This window comes from Somniosus microcephalus, chromosome 14, assembly GCF_052327205.1.
Source record: "Somniosus microcephalus isolate GS21.2 chromosome 14, FLI_Smic_1.0, whole genome shotgun sequence".
NCBI lineage: Eukaryota > Metazoa > Chordata > Chondrichthyes > Squaliformes > Somniosidae > Somniosus > Somniosus microcephalus.
In genome coordinates, this window is record NC_141000.1 from 85,580,655 (window position 1) to 85,593,682 (window position 13,028).

At 41.4% G+C, this 13,028-nt stretch overlaps 1 protein-coding gene across 1 annotated transcript in view; it reads left to right on the plus strand.

The window, feature by feature from the left end:
• The window catches only part of cfap91 (cilia and flagella associated protein 91), a 133,483-nt gene that overhangs the window by 64,168 nt on the left and 56,287 nt on the right, over window positions 1-13,028 (plus strand). Inside the window, exons 10-11 of the mRNA XM_086006853.1 lie at window positions 1,576-1,715; window positions 4,897-5,013. Of these exons, the coding sequence (XP_085862979.1) occupies window positions 1,576-1,715; window positions 4,897-5,013 (257 nt within the window). The remainder of the gene's footprint in view (window positions 1-1,575; window positions 1,716-4,896; window positions 5,014-13,028) is intronic.

Sequence of the window (13,028 nt, forward strand, 5' to 3'; positions counted from 1 at the left end):
GTGGCTAATTTTCTAAAATAATGAATTAGCTGTTAAATACTATGGCACATCCTGAGAACATGGAAGGCACTATATAAATGCAAGTTTTTTTCTTTCTTTACTGTAAGAGTCATCAACTAGCCTGAGGAAAATTGACAGTTTCTAACCATCCAGTGATGTTAAACTGCCAGACTTGTGACAAGTATTAAGATGCTGTGAGAAGTAAACTGCGAGCAACTTATATAGGTGACTAGCAGTGGGAACCTTGACTAATATCCCCTCCTCCAGGTCTGCTGAGGCCAATTCTAGCATTACCATGTCCTAGCTGAGATTAGCTAACTCAACACTAACGAGTAATTGATGTTCTTAGCTACAGTATAAAATATCTAAACAATGAAAACTCTTAAGCTTAGTCAATCTCATTTTATATTCATAAGTTTAGCTTGAATTTACTGCCATTTTTCACTCTGCATATTTCCTTCATGCAATACCTCTAGTGAGAAAACTAGGGGTAATCGAGTACTTGATTTAGTTTTTAGTGGTGACCCTAATTCAGTATCAGACCTCCATGTGGGAGAACATCTGAGCAACAGTATAACTTTTTATATAATTTGATTTCTAAATATCCACTTAACTGTTTTCTATGCATATAAAATCCAATTCTAGGGGGCGCGGATGGTACAGTGCACTGCTGCAGTTTTCTTCTGGAACCTGGGATCAAATCTGATTGAGACTGTTGGTATGAAATTCTCCCCTCTAGGTCAAATCAGCTTGGGTAGTCTCAACCTATTTTATAGTTAGCATGGGCCGGCAAAACCATTTTCTCCTAACTTGGTATTGCTTGGGAATAAAATGACAAATTCAGAGAGGACGCAAGGATGGGAAAGGGTCCTACTGCATTGTACATTAGGAAGCACTCTACCTGATTTGACCTGGGAGTGCTTGATGCTAATGCAGAATTGCCTGAAATGGAGAAGTGTTCCATTGTCTTGCACTTGTGTCTCACTATTTCTGGGCCTTCATCAAGATCAGTTCTCAGAACCATACGCAAGTGTTGACTGGATACTAGCCTCATGTATTTTCTTTTTCACATCCTGTGGTACACCTCTTCTTCAGAGTAGTTATCAAACCCACTTCAACCTGGAACATTGCCCCTCTTCACCCCTTTCTAGCATCTCTTTACTGGGCAGATATGGGGAGATTTTCCATTTATGAGCTCCTGGCACACGCCATGAGTGCATAGTGGGAAATTGTGCAGCTCCAGCATTTGATTTTCTATCCATTAAAATTATTGTATGGAAAATCACTAGCCAGGCATGCACAGTCTCTCGATAAGCATTCCTAGTGTGTGCCTGCAGTGTTGAAGTGGAATTCTCCTTATAATATCCCAAGGAATTGTTTACCTCCCTATAAAGCTAAAGACTCTAGTTGATATCATTTGCACACATTTTTCTAACCCATACAAATGAAAGGTAAAATGTTAGAAAAAAGACAGCGCACAAATATAAATAAGCCCCTCTTGAAAGGGACTTTTACTGTTAACAACTGCTTTGAGCTGCTTCAGGCCTTTACTGTACACTTAAAACATTTTTTTAGGTCTACTAGATTTGGAGGACACTCTGCCAGATTTTGTTACACAACCACGTATAAAAATTAGGAGACCAAAAAATACAACAAAGGACGGCTTCTTGAAGTATGCTGCTCGACGGGAGTTGGAGTTGGCTAAAATTCACAAGGTACACATTAGTGAACAGATGCTAGCTTGAGAGCTTGTGGGCTCTGGTTTTGTAATTTTGTTTTTATAAATTTAGAGGAAAATGTGAGTTAAAAAGTTGTTAATGCTATCTCCAGTACTGATGACCTATCTATATTAAAAGTGGTGTGTGGTCTCAGCACTTCATTGGAACTGCAGCTGTGGGTTTCATTATCTGTATAACCTTACGTTACCTGCCAGGCCTACCATGTTTTGGAGAAACCATTAACATGCTGTTTGAAAATTGAAAGATCAAATAGAAAGATCAAACTGAAGCTGAAATCCAAAAAATCTAAGAGAACACTCGAAAAATGAAGAATAGTCCTGGAAAGAAAAGAACAGTAACTGTGAACAATAAAAGCTGATGTTGGCACATCAATGGAAAGTATAAATTAAAGAAAGAAAAGAGAGTAATTGCTTTTATATAGTGGGTTTCACGACCTCCGGACGTCCCAAAGCACTTTACAGCCAATTAAATATTTTTGAAATGTAGTCACTGTTGTAATGTAGTGAAACATGACAACCAATTTCGCACAGCAAGATCCCACAAACAGCAAGATAATGACCAGGTCATCTGTTTTTTAGTGATATTTGAGGGATAAATATTGGCCAGGACACTGGGGAGAATTCCCCTGCTCTTCAAATAGTGCCTTGGGATCTTTTACATCCACCTGAGAGGATAGATGGGGTGGCAAATGAAGAAATGTACGTAGCCCAAACATGATAGTAAAAGAGAACATAGGACCAGGAAATAGAAGCATCTGAAGATTTAACACATTGGAAGCAAAAATCTGTGGCAGTTCACAAGGACAACAGTGTAAGAACTATTAGATAGCTGTGAATCCCCTGTTACATTCATACTTTGCTTGAGATTTTGTTGTACAGAACTGGTTGCAACTATTACTCATGTTAATGATTAATATACTGCATTTACCTTTTGCTGGAGATTAGTATTGCTTGTATTGGTCAATTTTATGCGACTCAGGAGATAAGGAATCAGGAAACAAACATATTTGACTTAAATTCTTCACTTAATGTATTTATTGTTTCTACAATTTGTCATTCATGGTATAATATTCCTATGTGACCTTCAACACTCTATCCTTCCAAATGATCTGGGTCCTCGTGCCCAAATGATGATTTGATCCTTCTGTTCCAGTGATTCGGGCCTGCTGCTGGCTTCTCTTGTCTGACAACAGCAGTTTCACTTATTCCTCTAAAGGCTTTTGTAACCCACATGTTTATGACCATTTTTCTTCCTTATCTTTTATTTTTAACCAACCTCAAGGTATTTTTGCTCATTACCTTTCAGGTGTTCTCTTGGATTTTTTGTATTTCTGCTTCAATTTCCATCTTTTTATTTTCAAACAGCATGTTAATGGAGTTCTCCTGAACATGGTAGGCCTGTCATGTAACATGAGATTAAGTAAGGTTATACAGATTTTTTTTCAAGAGTTAGTTACACACTCTGAGTGCAGATGTCCGTTTTCCTGCATTCAACTTCACTTGTCTCTGGTGTCCTTTGTTATTACTTTGGCAGTTTGCAATATGAGCACAACCTTTACATATGTGCCATATACACATCTTTATATCAGAATTTAAACATCTGTTTTTCTGTCTACAATGGCCTTATTGACATCTCATTCGAGTTGTTACAACTGTAACCCACAACCTTCTTTTGCAGGCACATACATTTTAATTGGCATGGGGTTTTTACCCCTTTCCCATATAGTTCCAATGCACTCCTGACAGGTAGCCCACCTTCCACCCTCCATAAACTTGGGCTCATCCAAAACTCTGCTGCCCATATTCTAACCAACACAAAGTCCCACACAGCCATCACCCCTGTGTTCGCTGACCTACATTGATTCCCAGTCCATCAGCACCTCAATTTTTAAATTCTCATCCGCATGTTCAAATCCCTCCATGGCCTTGCACCTCCTCCTTTCTGTAACCTCTTCTAGCCCTACAACCCTTTAAGAACTCTGCATTCCTCCAACTCTGGACACTTGTGCATCGCCCACTCCCTTCGCTCCTCCATCGTGGCCATGCCTGCAGCCATCTAGGCATTCTCTCTCCTTTAAGACCCTCCTTAAAACTTGATCTCTTTAAGCTTTTAGTCACCTGCCCTAACATCTCCTTTGGCTTGGTGCCCATTTTTTTTATCTTATTACACACCTGTGAAGTGCCTTGGGACCTTTCCTTCATTAAAGGCGCTATATAAATGCAAGTTGTTGTAGTTTAAATTTTTACAGAAACTTAAGTTAGTTAGCAGAGCACAATGATTCATAATAAACATGCATAAATAATGATGTACGACATCTCGTAAGCACAAATAAAACCAAAGAGAGAGAAAAACAGAGGAGTGACACTGAATTAAAGTCCAATGTGGAACTTCCACTAAGAAGGACCATTTCCGAGCTTAGGCACTGCTCAGAAAGACAAAAAGAACATTGCTATTCCTTCCCTCCCCATTGAGTAGGATTTTAACAATGCTCAACCATCACCTTTATGAAGGATTTCGTCCTTTCCCCTTCCCCCACCACTGAGCTGGATTTCGTCTAAGCTTCCCCCCCATCTGCATTGAGCAGGACTCTGACCCCGACCCCAACCCCACTTCTTGCACTGAGCACGATTTTGGCCATGGCTGCTCCATCACTGAGCATGATTTCACCCATTCCCTTCCCCTCCCTCTCCCCCTGAAAAAAGCTTTAATCATTCTGCCTGTGCCACCCCACTGAAAAGGAGTTTGACACCAGTGAACAGGAATTCATCCATGTTCCTCCCCTGCCCACCCCACCACCCCACCCGAGTATTACCCGAGTAGCATTTTCTTCCCATACTCAGAACAATTTTGGACCTTTGCCCCCACCGCCACCCCCCACCCACTAAGCAGCATTTCAGCCTTACCACCCTTCAAAAGATTGCTTCCACCTCCGCCCTCTTTTTCCCTCCTCACCACTCCCTTCTCTAATAACCTTGTGTCAGGCATGTTGTTTTGAAAATATTAGCAGTGCCACATAGCTTGATTTAAGAAATATATTTTACACTAATAAAGATAAATACTGCATGATTCACTGATGTTTAATCTAATCACAACTAGATCATTTAAAGAATATTGGTAAATACTATAAACGTACAGAGTTTGTATCCTTAAAACTCAGGCTATACGGGAAGCAAAGTTTAAAGGAGAAAAGCCAGAAAAGCCACTTCACTTTCTGTTCAAGATTATAAAGCCTGTTCCTCGTCCTCCAACACCTACAGTTCAGCCACCACCTGAGGTAAGGGAAACTAATAAAAATGCTACACTTCAAAGGAGGAAGTATTTATTAACAATTTATTTTCCTATACTGTTCATCTTCAAAATCAAGAATGAAAAAAAATTAAAATGTGCTTGTGCTGGTCCATGAAAAGCTTGTGCAGAAAGCTTGGTCTGTAGCAAGGCAGCAACTCTTACATAATATTACTTAATACTATGTAGTATTACATAGTATACATAGCATTTACAGCACAGAAACAGGCTATTCAGCCCAACAGATCCATCATACGAATTAGGAGCAGGAGTAGGCCACTCGGCCCCTCGAACCTGATCCGCCATTCAATAAGATTGTAATAATAATAAATAACTTCCGGAAGTTATTTATGTGCACATCACTTCCTGTGAACTGTGAACTCTGTGCATACATCACTTCCTGTGTTTGGACTAGTATAAATACTGAACTGCTCAGTATGGTAAAAGGGCTTCTCCTAGAGGCATGGTGAAGACCGCTCTTGTATATAGTATAATTATAAGTTGCTTAAAGCTTACTTTAAAGTTCCTTGATGTGTGAGACTCCTTTTTACATCAAAGATCATGGCTGATCTGATTACTTCACATTCCCGCCTACCCCCGATAACCTTTCACCCCCTTGCTTATCAAGAATCTATCTACCTCTGCCTTAAAAATATTCAAAGACTCTGTTTCCACCGCCCTCTGAGGAAGAGAGTTCCAAAGACTCACGACCCTCTGAGAATTTTTTTTTCCTCATCTCTGTCTTAAATGGGCAACCCCATATTTTTAAACAGTGACCCTTAGTTTTAGATTCTCCCACAAGAGGAAACATCCTCTCCACATCCACCCTGTCAAGACCCCTCAAGATCTTATATGTTTCAGTCAAGTCACCTCTCACTCTTCTAAACTGCAACGGATACAAGCCTAGCCTGTCCAACCTTTCCTCATAAGACAACCTGCCCATTCCAGGTATAAGTCTAGTAAACCTTCTCTGAACTGCTCCCAATGCATTTACATCCTTCCTTAAATAAGGAGAACCAATACTGTACACAGTAGTCCAGATGTGGTCTCACCAGCAAATTTAGCAACCATACCTTCAGTCCCTTCATCCAAGTCATTTATATAAATTGTAAAAAGTTGAGGCCCCAGCACTGATCCCTGTGGCACACCACTCGTTACATCTTGCCAACCAGAAAATTACCCATTTATGCCTACTCTCTGTTTCCTTTTAGCTAGCCAATCTTCTATCCATGCCAATATGTTATCCCCTACACCATGAGCTTTTATTTTCCGCAATAACTTTTCATGTGGCACCTTATCAAATGCCTTCTGGAAATCTAAGTACAGTACATCCACCGGTTCCCCTTTATCCACAGCACATCCTGGTGTTTATGCTCCACATGAGCCTCCTCCCACTTTTATTCATCTAATACCATTAACACATCCTTCTATTCCTTTCTCCTTCATGTGTTTATCTAGCTTCCCCTTAAATGCATCTATGCTAGTCGCCTCAACTACTTCTTGTGGTAGCAAGTTCCACACTCTGGGCAAAGAAGTTTCTTCTAAATTCCCTATTGGATTTATTAGTGACTATCTTTTATATTTATGGCCCCTTGTTCTGGTCTCCCCCCACAAATGGAAGCATCTTCTCTACATCTACCTTTTCATAATCTTAAAGACCTCCTATCAGATCAACACTTCTGGAGAAAAGAGCCCCAGCCTGTTCAGTCTTTCCTGATAGGTATAACCTCTCAGTTCTGATATCATGCTAGTAAATATTTTTGCACCTTCTCTTTTATATCCTTTTTATAATATGGATACCAGAACTGTTCACAGTACTCCCAAGCATGATCTAACTAAGGTACTATACAAGTTTAACATAACTTCTTGGCTTTTCAATTCTATCCCTCTAGAAATGAGCCCAGTGCTTTGTTTTTTTTATGGCCTTATTAACCTGCATTTAGTGATTTGTGTATCTGTACCACCAAATCCCTCTGCTCCTACACCCCATTTAGACACATTTTCCAAGTATATGGCCTCCTTATTCTTCCTACCAAAATGTACCACCTCACACTTAGCTATACTGAAGTCCATTTACCAATTACACGCCCATTCTGCAAGTTTATTAATGTCTTCCTGTATTTTGTCGCAGTCCTCTATTAATTACACCCCCAATTTGGTCTTAACTGTAAATTTTGAAATTGTACTTCTTTAAGGGCAAGTTGTGATGGTGACAGAAAAGTTGACCAATTAGGTTCCCAAATGAAAAGAAAATGCTGCTGTTTTCATGTTTTTTGTGTACACCTTACATTGGTTGAGTGACCTGCTGACCTTACCGAATTTGGCAAGCTCAGCGGATTTAAATAATTTAATAGGTTTGACACTGGCACCACTGACCCCCCGCATTTTGGGAAATGCACCAGTGTGCTGCCAATTGACCACGTATGTCATGGTGTTCAGTGGAAAATGAGAGAAAAATGCTGCCCATGCTGGAAGCTGAGGCAGTTATCCTGGGTAATTTGTAAGTGGGTACGCCAAGGAATGCAAAATGGTCTGGGGCCTCCTGATCACACCTCAAATGCATCTTGTACCAAGCAACTGAGGTGCTTGGCAAGAATCAAATAAAAATGGCCATGCATTTTTTCCAAAAATTAATAAAATTTCAGAAATATGGAAAAATGCCTAATGAAAAGCACTGCACTAAATAGATAACATAGTAGGTCCCTATTCTCCCCAGTTTTCCTTTGATTTTCCCATTTCCAATATCTTCCCAGTCTCATGTTTCAGCTGCCTATAGATGGCCTCCAAAGTTAACCTGAACTAATTCAAAGCTCTTGTTCCCAATAGGACTTGAGTTCCCAATAAATCTTGAGTCCCCCTATCTACCATTTGGGATTTTTTTTAACGTTTAAAACAAACTTTTCACAAACAAAACAGTAAAATAGGCTACAGTCTGCTCCTGATAGCTCAGTTATTTTTGTAGTAAAAAGAAATCGGACTCAAACAATATAAGTGATAGGATAGTGAGAATTTAATGCTAAAATGAATTGTATTATCAGACAATTTGATTTAAGCAAGTTTGAATTAAGAAGAATAGATTGTATATAAGAACATAAGAATTAGGAGCAGGAATAGGCCATACAGCCCCTCGAGCCTGCTCCGCCATTCAATAAGATCATGGCTGATCTTTGACCTCGACTCCACTTTCCTGCCTGAACTCCATATTCCTTGATTCCCCTAGAGTCCAAAAATCTATTTATCTCAGCCTTGAATATACTCAATGATTCAGCATCCACAGCCCTTTGAGGTAGAGAATTCTAAGATTCACAACCTTCTGAGTGAATAAATTCCACCTCATCTCAGTCTTAAATGGCTGACTCCTTATCCTGAGACTATGCCTCCTAGTTCTAGACTCCTCAACCAGGAGAAACAACCTCTTGACATCTACTCTGTCAATCCCGCTCAGAATCTTATATGTTTCAATGAGATCAACTCTCATTCTTCTGAACTCGAGAGAGTTGGGCTGCAGGCGGATGATTCCATCCCTGATATCCCAGCCACAAAGGGGCTTTCTAGGATGCATCCTTCCGTCTCATACCTCCTCTTCTGCACCTTCCTTTGCAAGCGGATGCTGTAAATGTGAAATGAGAGCATAAAATGCTGGAAATACTCAGTTGGTCAGGCGGCAGCATGTCGACCTGAGAGGTGAATTCTGTTTTTCTCTCCACATATGTTGCATGACCTGCTGAGTATTCGCAGCATGTTCTGTCTTTACAAAGGCCTTCATTTACCATCCGAGCCCTTGCAAGTGTCCAGCAACACTCCCTATACACTTGAAATTTTTTTTCACATCTAGTGCAGCAAGCCGTCACCTCAATAAAATAAAAAAAACACAGCCCAAACCCTTAAATTTAAAATTAGCTGAATGATGTGTGTGTCCCTTTAAGAGCTGCAGACGTCGCCACTGTCAGCCTGCTTGCACGCCAGATTAACCTGGCATGCTTAGGACCCAACGCTGAATTCAGCGCTAGGGTCAAAGTTCTCGTTAAGTCGGCGTTGCATGCCGATTGACATCATCACGCTGCCTTTTTTCCAGGGCGCTGCCAGTTACCGGCAGCACAAAGGGGGAGAGCAACATGGCGGCCGCCGCAGGACCCGCCACTAGCTGGCGGAAAAAGTGGTGGCCGCCATTTTATCGCCATTTCGTGGTGCTACGGAGTGTCGGTAAGGAAATTAATTTCTAGCTTTCTGTTCTTCCTACCAAAGTGGATAACCTCACATTTCCCCACATTATACTCCATCTGCCACCTTATTGCCCACTTACTTAACCTGTCTATGTCCCTTTGCAGGCTCTTTGTGTCCTCCTCACAGCTTACTTTCCCACCTAGCTTTGTATCGTTAGCAAACTTGGATACATTACACTCGGACCCTTCATCTAAGTCATTGATATAAATTGTAAATAGCTGAGGCCCAAGCACTAATCCTTGCGGCACCCCACTAGTTACAGCCTGTCAACCTGAAAATGATCACTTTATCTCTATTCTTTGTTTTCTGTCCATTAACCAATCCTCTATCCATGCTAATATATTACCCCCAACCCAATTGGCACCTTATCGAATGCCTTTTGGAAATCCAAATATTCTACATCCACTGGTTCCCCTTTATCTACCCTGCTAGTTACATCCTCAAAAACCTCTAATATATTTGTCAAACACGATTTTCCTTTCATAAAACCATGTTGACTCTGCCTAATTATATTATGATTTTCTAAATGCCCTGTTACCACTTCCTTAATAATGGATTCCAGCATTTTCCCAGCTAATTGGCCTGTAGTTCCCTGTTTTCTCTCTTCCTCCTTTCTTGAATAGTGGGGTTACATTTGCTACCTTCCAATCCACTGGGACCATTTTAGAATCTAGGGAATTTTGGGCGGTCACAACCAATGCATCCACTATCTCTGCAGCCACTTCTTTTAGAACTCTAGGATGTAGGTCATCAGGTCCAGGGGATTTGTTGGCTTTTAGTCCCATTTGTTTGTCAAGTATTTTTTCGCTACTGATATTAATTACTTTAAGTTCCTCACTCTCATTAGCCCCTTGGTTCCACACTATTTTGGTATGCTTTTTGTGTCTTCTACTGTGAAGACCGATACAAAATATTTGTTTAAAGTCTCTGCCATTTCCTTATTCCCCGTTATAATTTCTCCTGTCTCAGCCTCTGAGACCAACGTTTACTTTTGCTACTCTCTTCCTTTTTACATACGTAGAAGCATTTACAATCTGTTTTTATATTTCTTGCAAGTTTACTCTCATTCTATTTTCTCCCTTTTATCAATTTTTTAGTCATCTTTTGCTGGTTTCTAAAGCTCTCCCAATCCTCAGGCTTACTACGATTCTTCGCAACATTATACACCTAGGGGTAAAAATTGTCTAGCGCCTCAACTTTCACCGGGGTGTTATTTTCAGCGCCCTGAAAAAGTTAGCGCCCCTGCGGCCGATTTTCCCAGGTAGCACCCCGAGAGGGAGATGGGGCGCTACTGGAAGCGCCCTGCGTCCCTCTTGGGGCGCCATGAGCCAATATCGCGGCGCTACGTGCCGCGGTACTGCAGGCCTTCCTCCCCTTTATTAAAGGGGTGAGGGGCCTGGCGCAGCATGTCCCAGTGCCCAGCTAGGGCACCAGGGATCGGGAGTGCCGGCAAACGAGTGCCGGGCTCACAGAGAGCAGCCGGCACCCCGCGGAGGGGGCTTCACGGGGTCCGGGGACAGCAACACAAATGGCCACCCGCCACCTCCCCTTTAACTAGCGCCGCCCCGGCCACAGGTAGGCCCCCCTGACCCCAGCAGACATAACATCCAGCGGTAAGTCGGGGGGCGCCACTCAATATTAAAGCTGGGGCGCTGCGCACTGAATTTCGCGGGAGGCGTTAGCGGTGCCGTGTGTAGGAATTAACCAACGGGGTTGGGGTTATTGTCTCTGGCCAGTCAGAAGCCTCTGAGCTGCTCCAGGGACCCCTGTGTGGTTTCGAAGCGCTCCCCTATTCCTGGTTTTGACCGCCAGACTTATTCGGTAGCGATGTAGACAGAAAAACGTGACTCGTGGTTTGGGTGCAAAACAGATCAGTATTTAATGAAACAAAAAGAAAGAAACAACTTAAAAATCGATACAGCACACCTGTGCCTGGTACAGCACTTTTGCTTAACGCAGTACACTTAGTGTCCACTAGAGCGCTCTTCGCTCAGTGCAACACTCCTTTATTTAAATACAGCACTTTTAAAATATAGAAACACCTTGCTCACTACAGCACCTTTGCTTAGTGGCTTTTATGTAAAAACAGCACTTTAATACAGAACCCTTAGTGTCCAACAGAGAAGGTCATAGACTTAGGTAGCAGTGGGGAAATTAAAAACCAGAGCGTGTCAGGAAGGGGCAGAAGGTATGGAGTAAAAGGTAAAGTAATAAAAAGGGCAAAAGCAGGAACTAAGTGTCACAAAACATATTTGAAAGTTCTCCATCTGAATGCACGTAGCATTCGTAACAAAATAGACGAGTTAATGGCACAAATAGCTACATATGGGTATGATCTTGTGGCCATTACAGAAACATGGCTGCAGGGTGACAATGCCTGGGAATTAAACATACCAGGTTATTTAACAATCAGGAAGGACGGGGAGGTGGGGTGGCTATGTTAATAAAGGAAGGAATCACTGTAATACAGAGAAATGATATTGGGTCAAAAGATCAGGATAATGAAACAGTTTGGGTGGAGATAAGGAATAATAAGGGGGAAAAAAACACTAGTGGGCGTAGTCTATAGGCCTCCGAACGGTCGCAACTCGGTTGGACGGAGTATCAATCAGGAAATAGTTGAGGCTTGTAATAAGGGAACATCTATAATTATGGGGGATTTTAACTATCATATTAATTGGACAAATCAAATTGGGCAGGGCTGCCTTGAGGATGAGTTCATTGAGTGTATTAGGGATGGGTTTCTTGAGCAGTATGTAACTGAACCGACCAGGGGGCAAGCAACCTTAGATCTGGTCCTGTGTAACGAGACAGGATTAATTAAAAATGTCCTAGTAAAGGATCCCCTTGGAATGAGTGACCATAACATGGTTGAATTCCATATTCAATTAGAGGGTGAGGAGGTTGTATCTCAAACAAGCGTGCTAAGCTTGAATAAAGGAGACTATGAAGGTATGAGAGCGGAATTGAGTAAAGTGGATTGGGAAAATAGATTAAAGGGTAAGACGATACATGATCAGTGGTGTACATTTAAGGAGTTATTTTACAACTTCCAAAAAAAGTATATTCCACTGAGGGAAAAAAAGGGTGTAAAAGAAAAGACAGCCATCCGTGGCTAAGTAAAGAAATGAAGGATAGTATTCGACTAAAAACAAGGGCATATAAGGTAGCCAAATCTAGTGGGAGGATAGAGGATTGGGAAAACTTTAAAAGACAGCAAAAAATAACAAAAAGATTGATTAAGAAAGGGAAGATAGATTATGAAAGTAAATTAGCAAAAAATATAAAAACAGATAGTAAGAGTTTTTATAGTTATATAAAAAGAAAAAGGGTGGCTAAAGTAAATGTTGGTCCCTTAGAGGATGAGACCGGGAAATTAATGGTGGGAAATATGGAGATGGCAAAAACACTGAATGAATATTTTCTTTACAGTAGAGGACACCAAGAATATCCCAACACTGGACAAGCAGGGGGCTATAGGGGGGGAGGAGATAAACACGATCAAAATCACTAAGGAAGTGGTACTCGGTAAAATAATGGGACTCAAGGCGGATAAATCGCCTGGACCTGATGGCTTACATCCTAGGGTCTTGAGGGAAGTGGCGGTAGGGATTGTGGATGCATTGGTAATAATCTTCCAAAACTCCCTGGACTCAGCAAAGGTCCCGGCAGACTGGAAAACTGCTAATGTAACACCCTTATTTAAAAAGGGCAGTAGACAGAAGGCTGGAAACTATAGACCGGTTAGCCTAACATCTGTGGTAGGTAAAATTTTGGAGT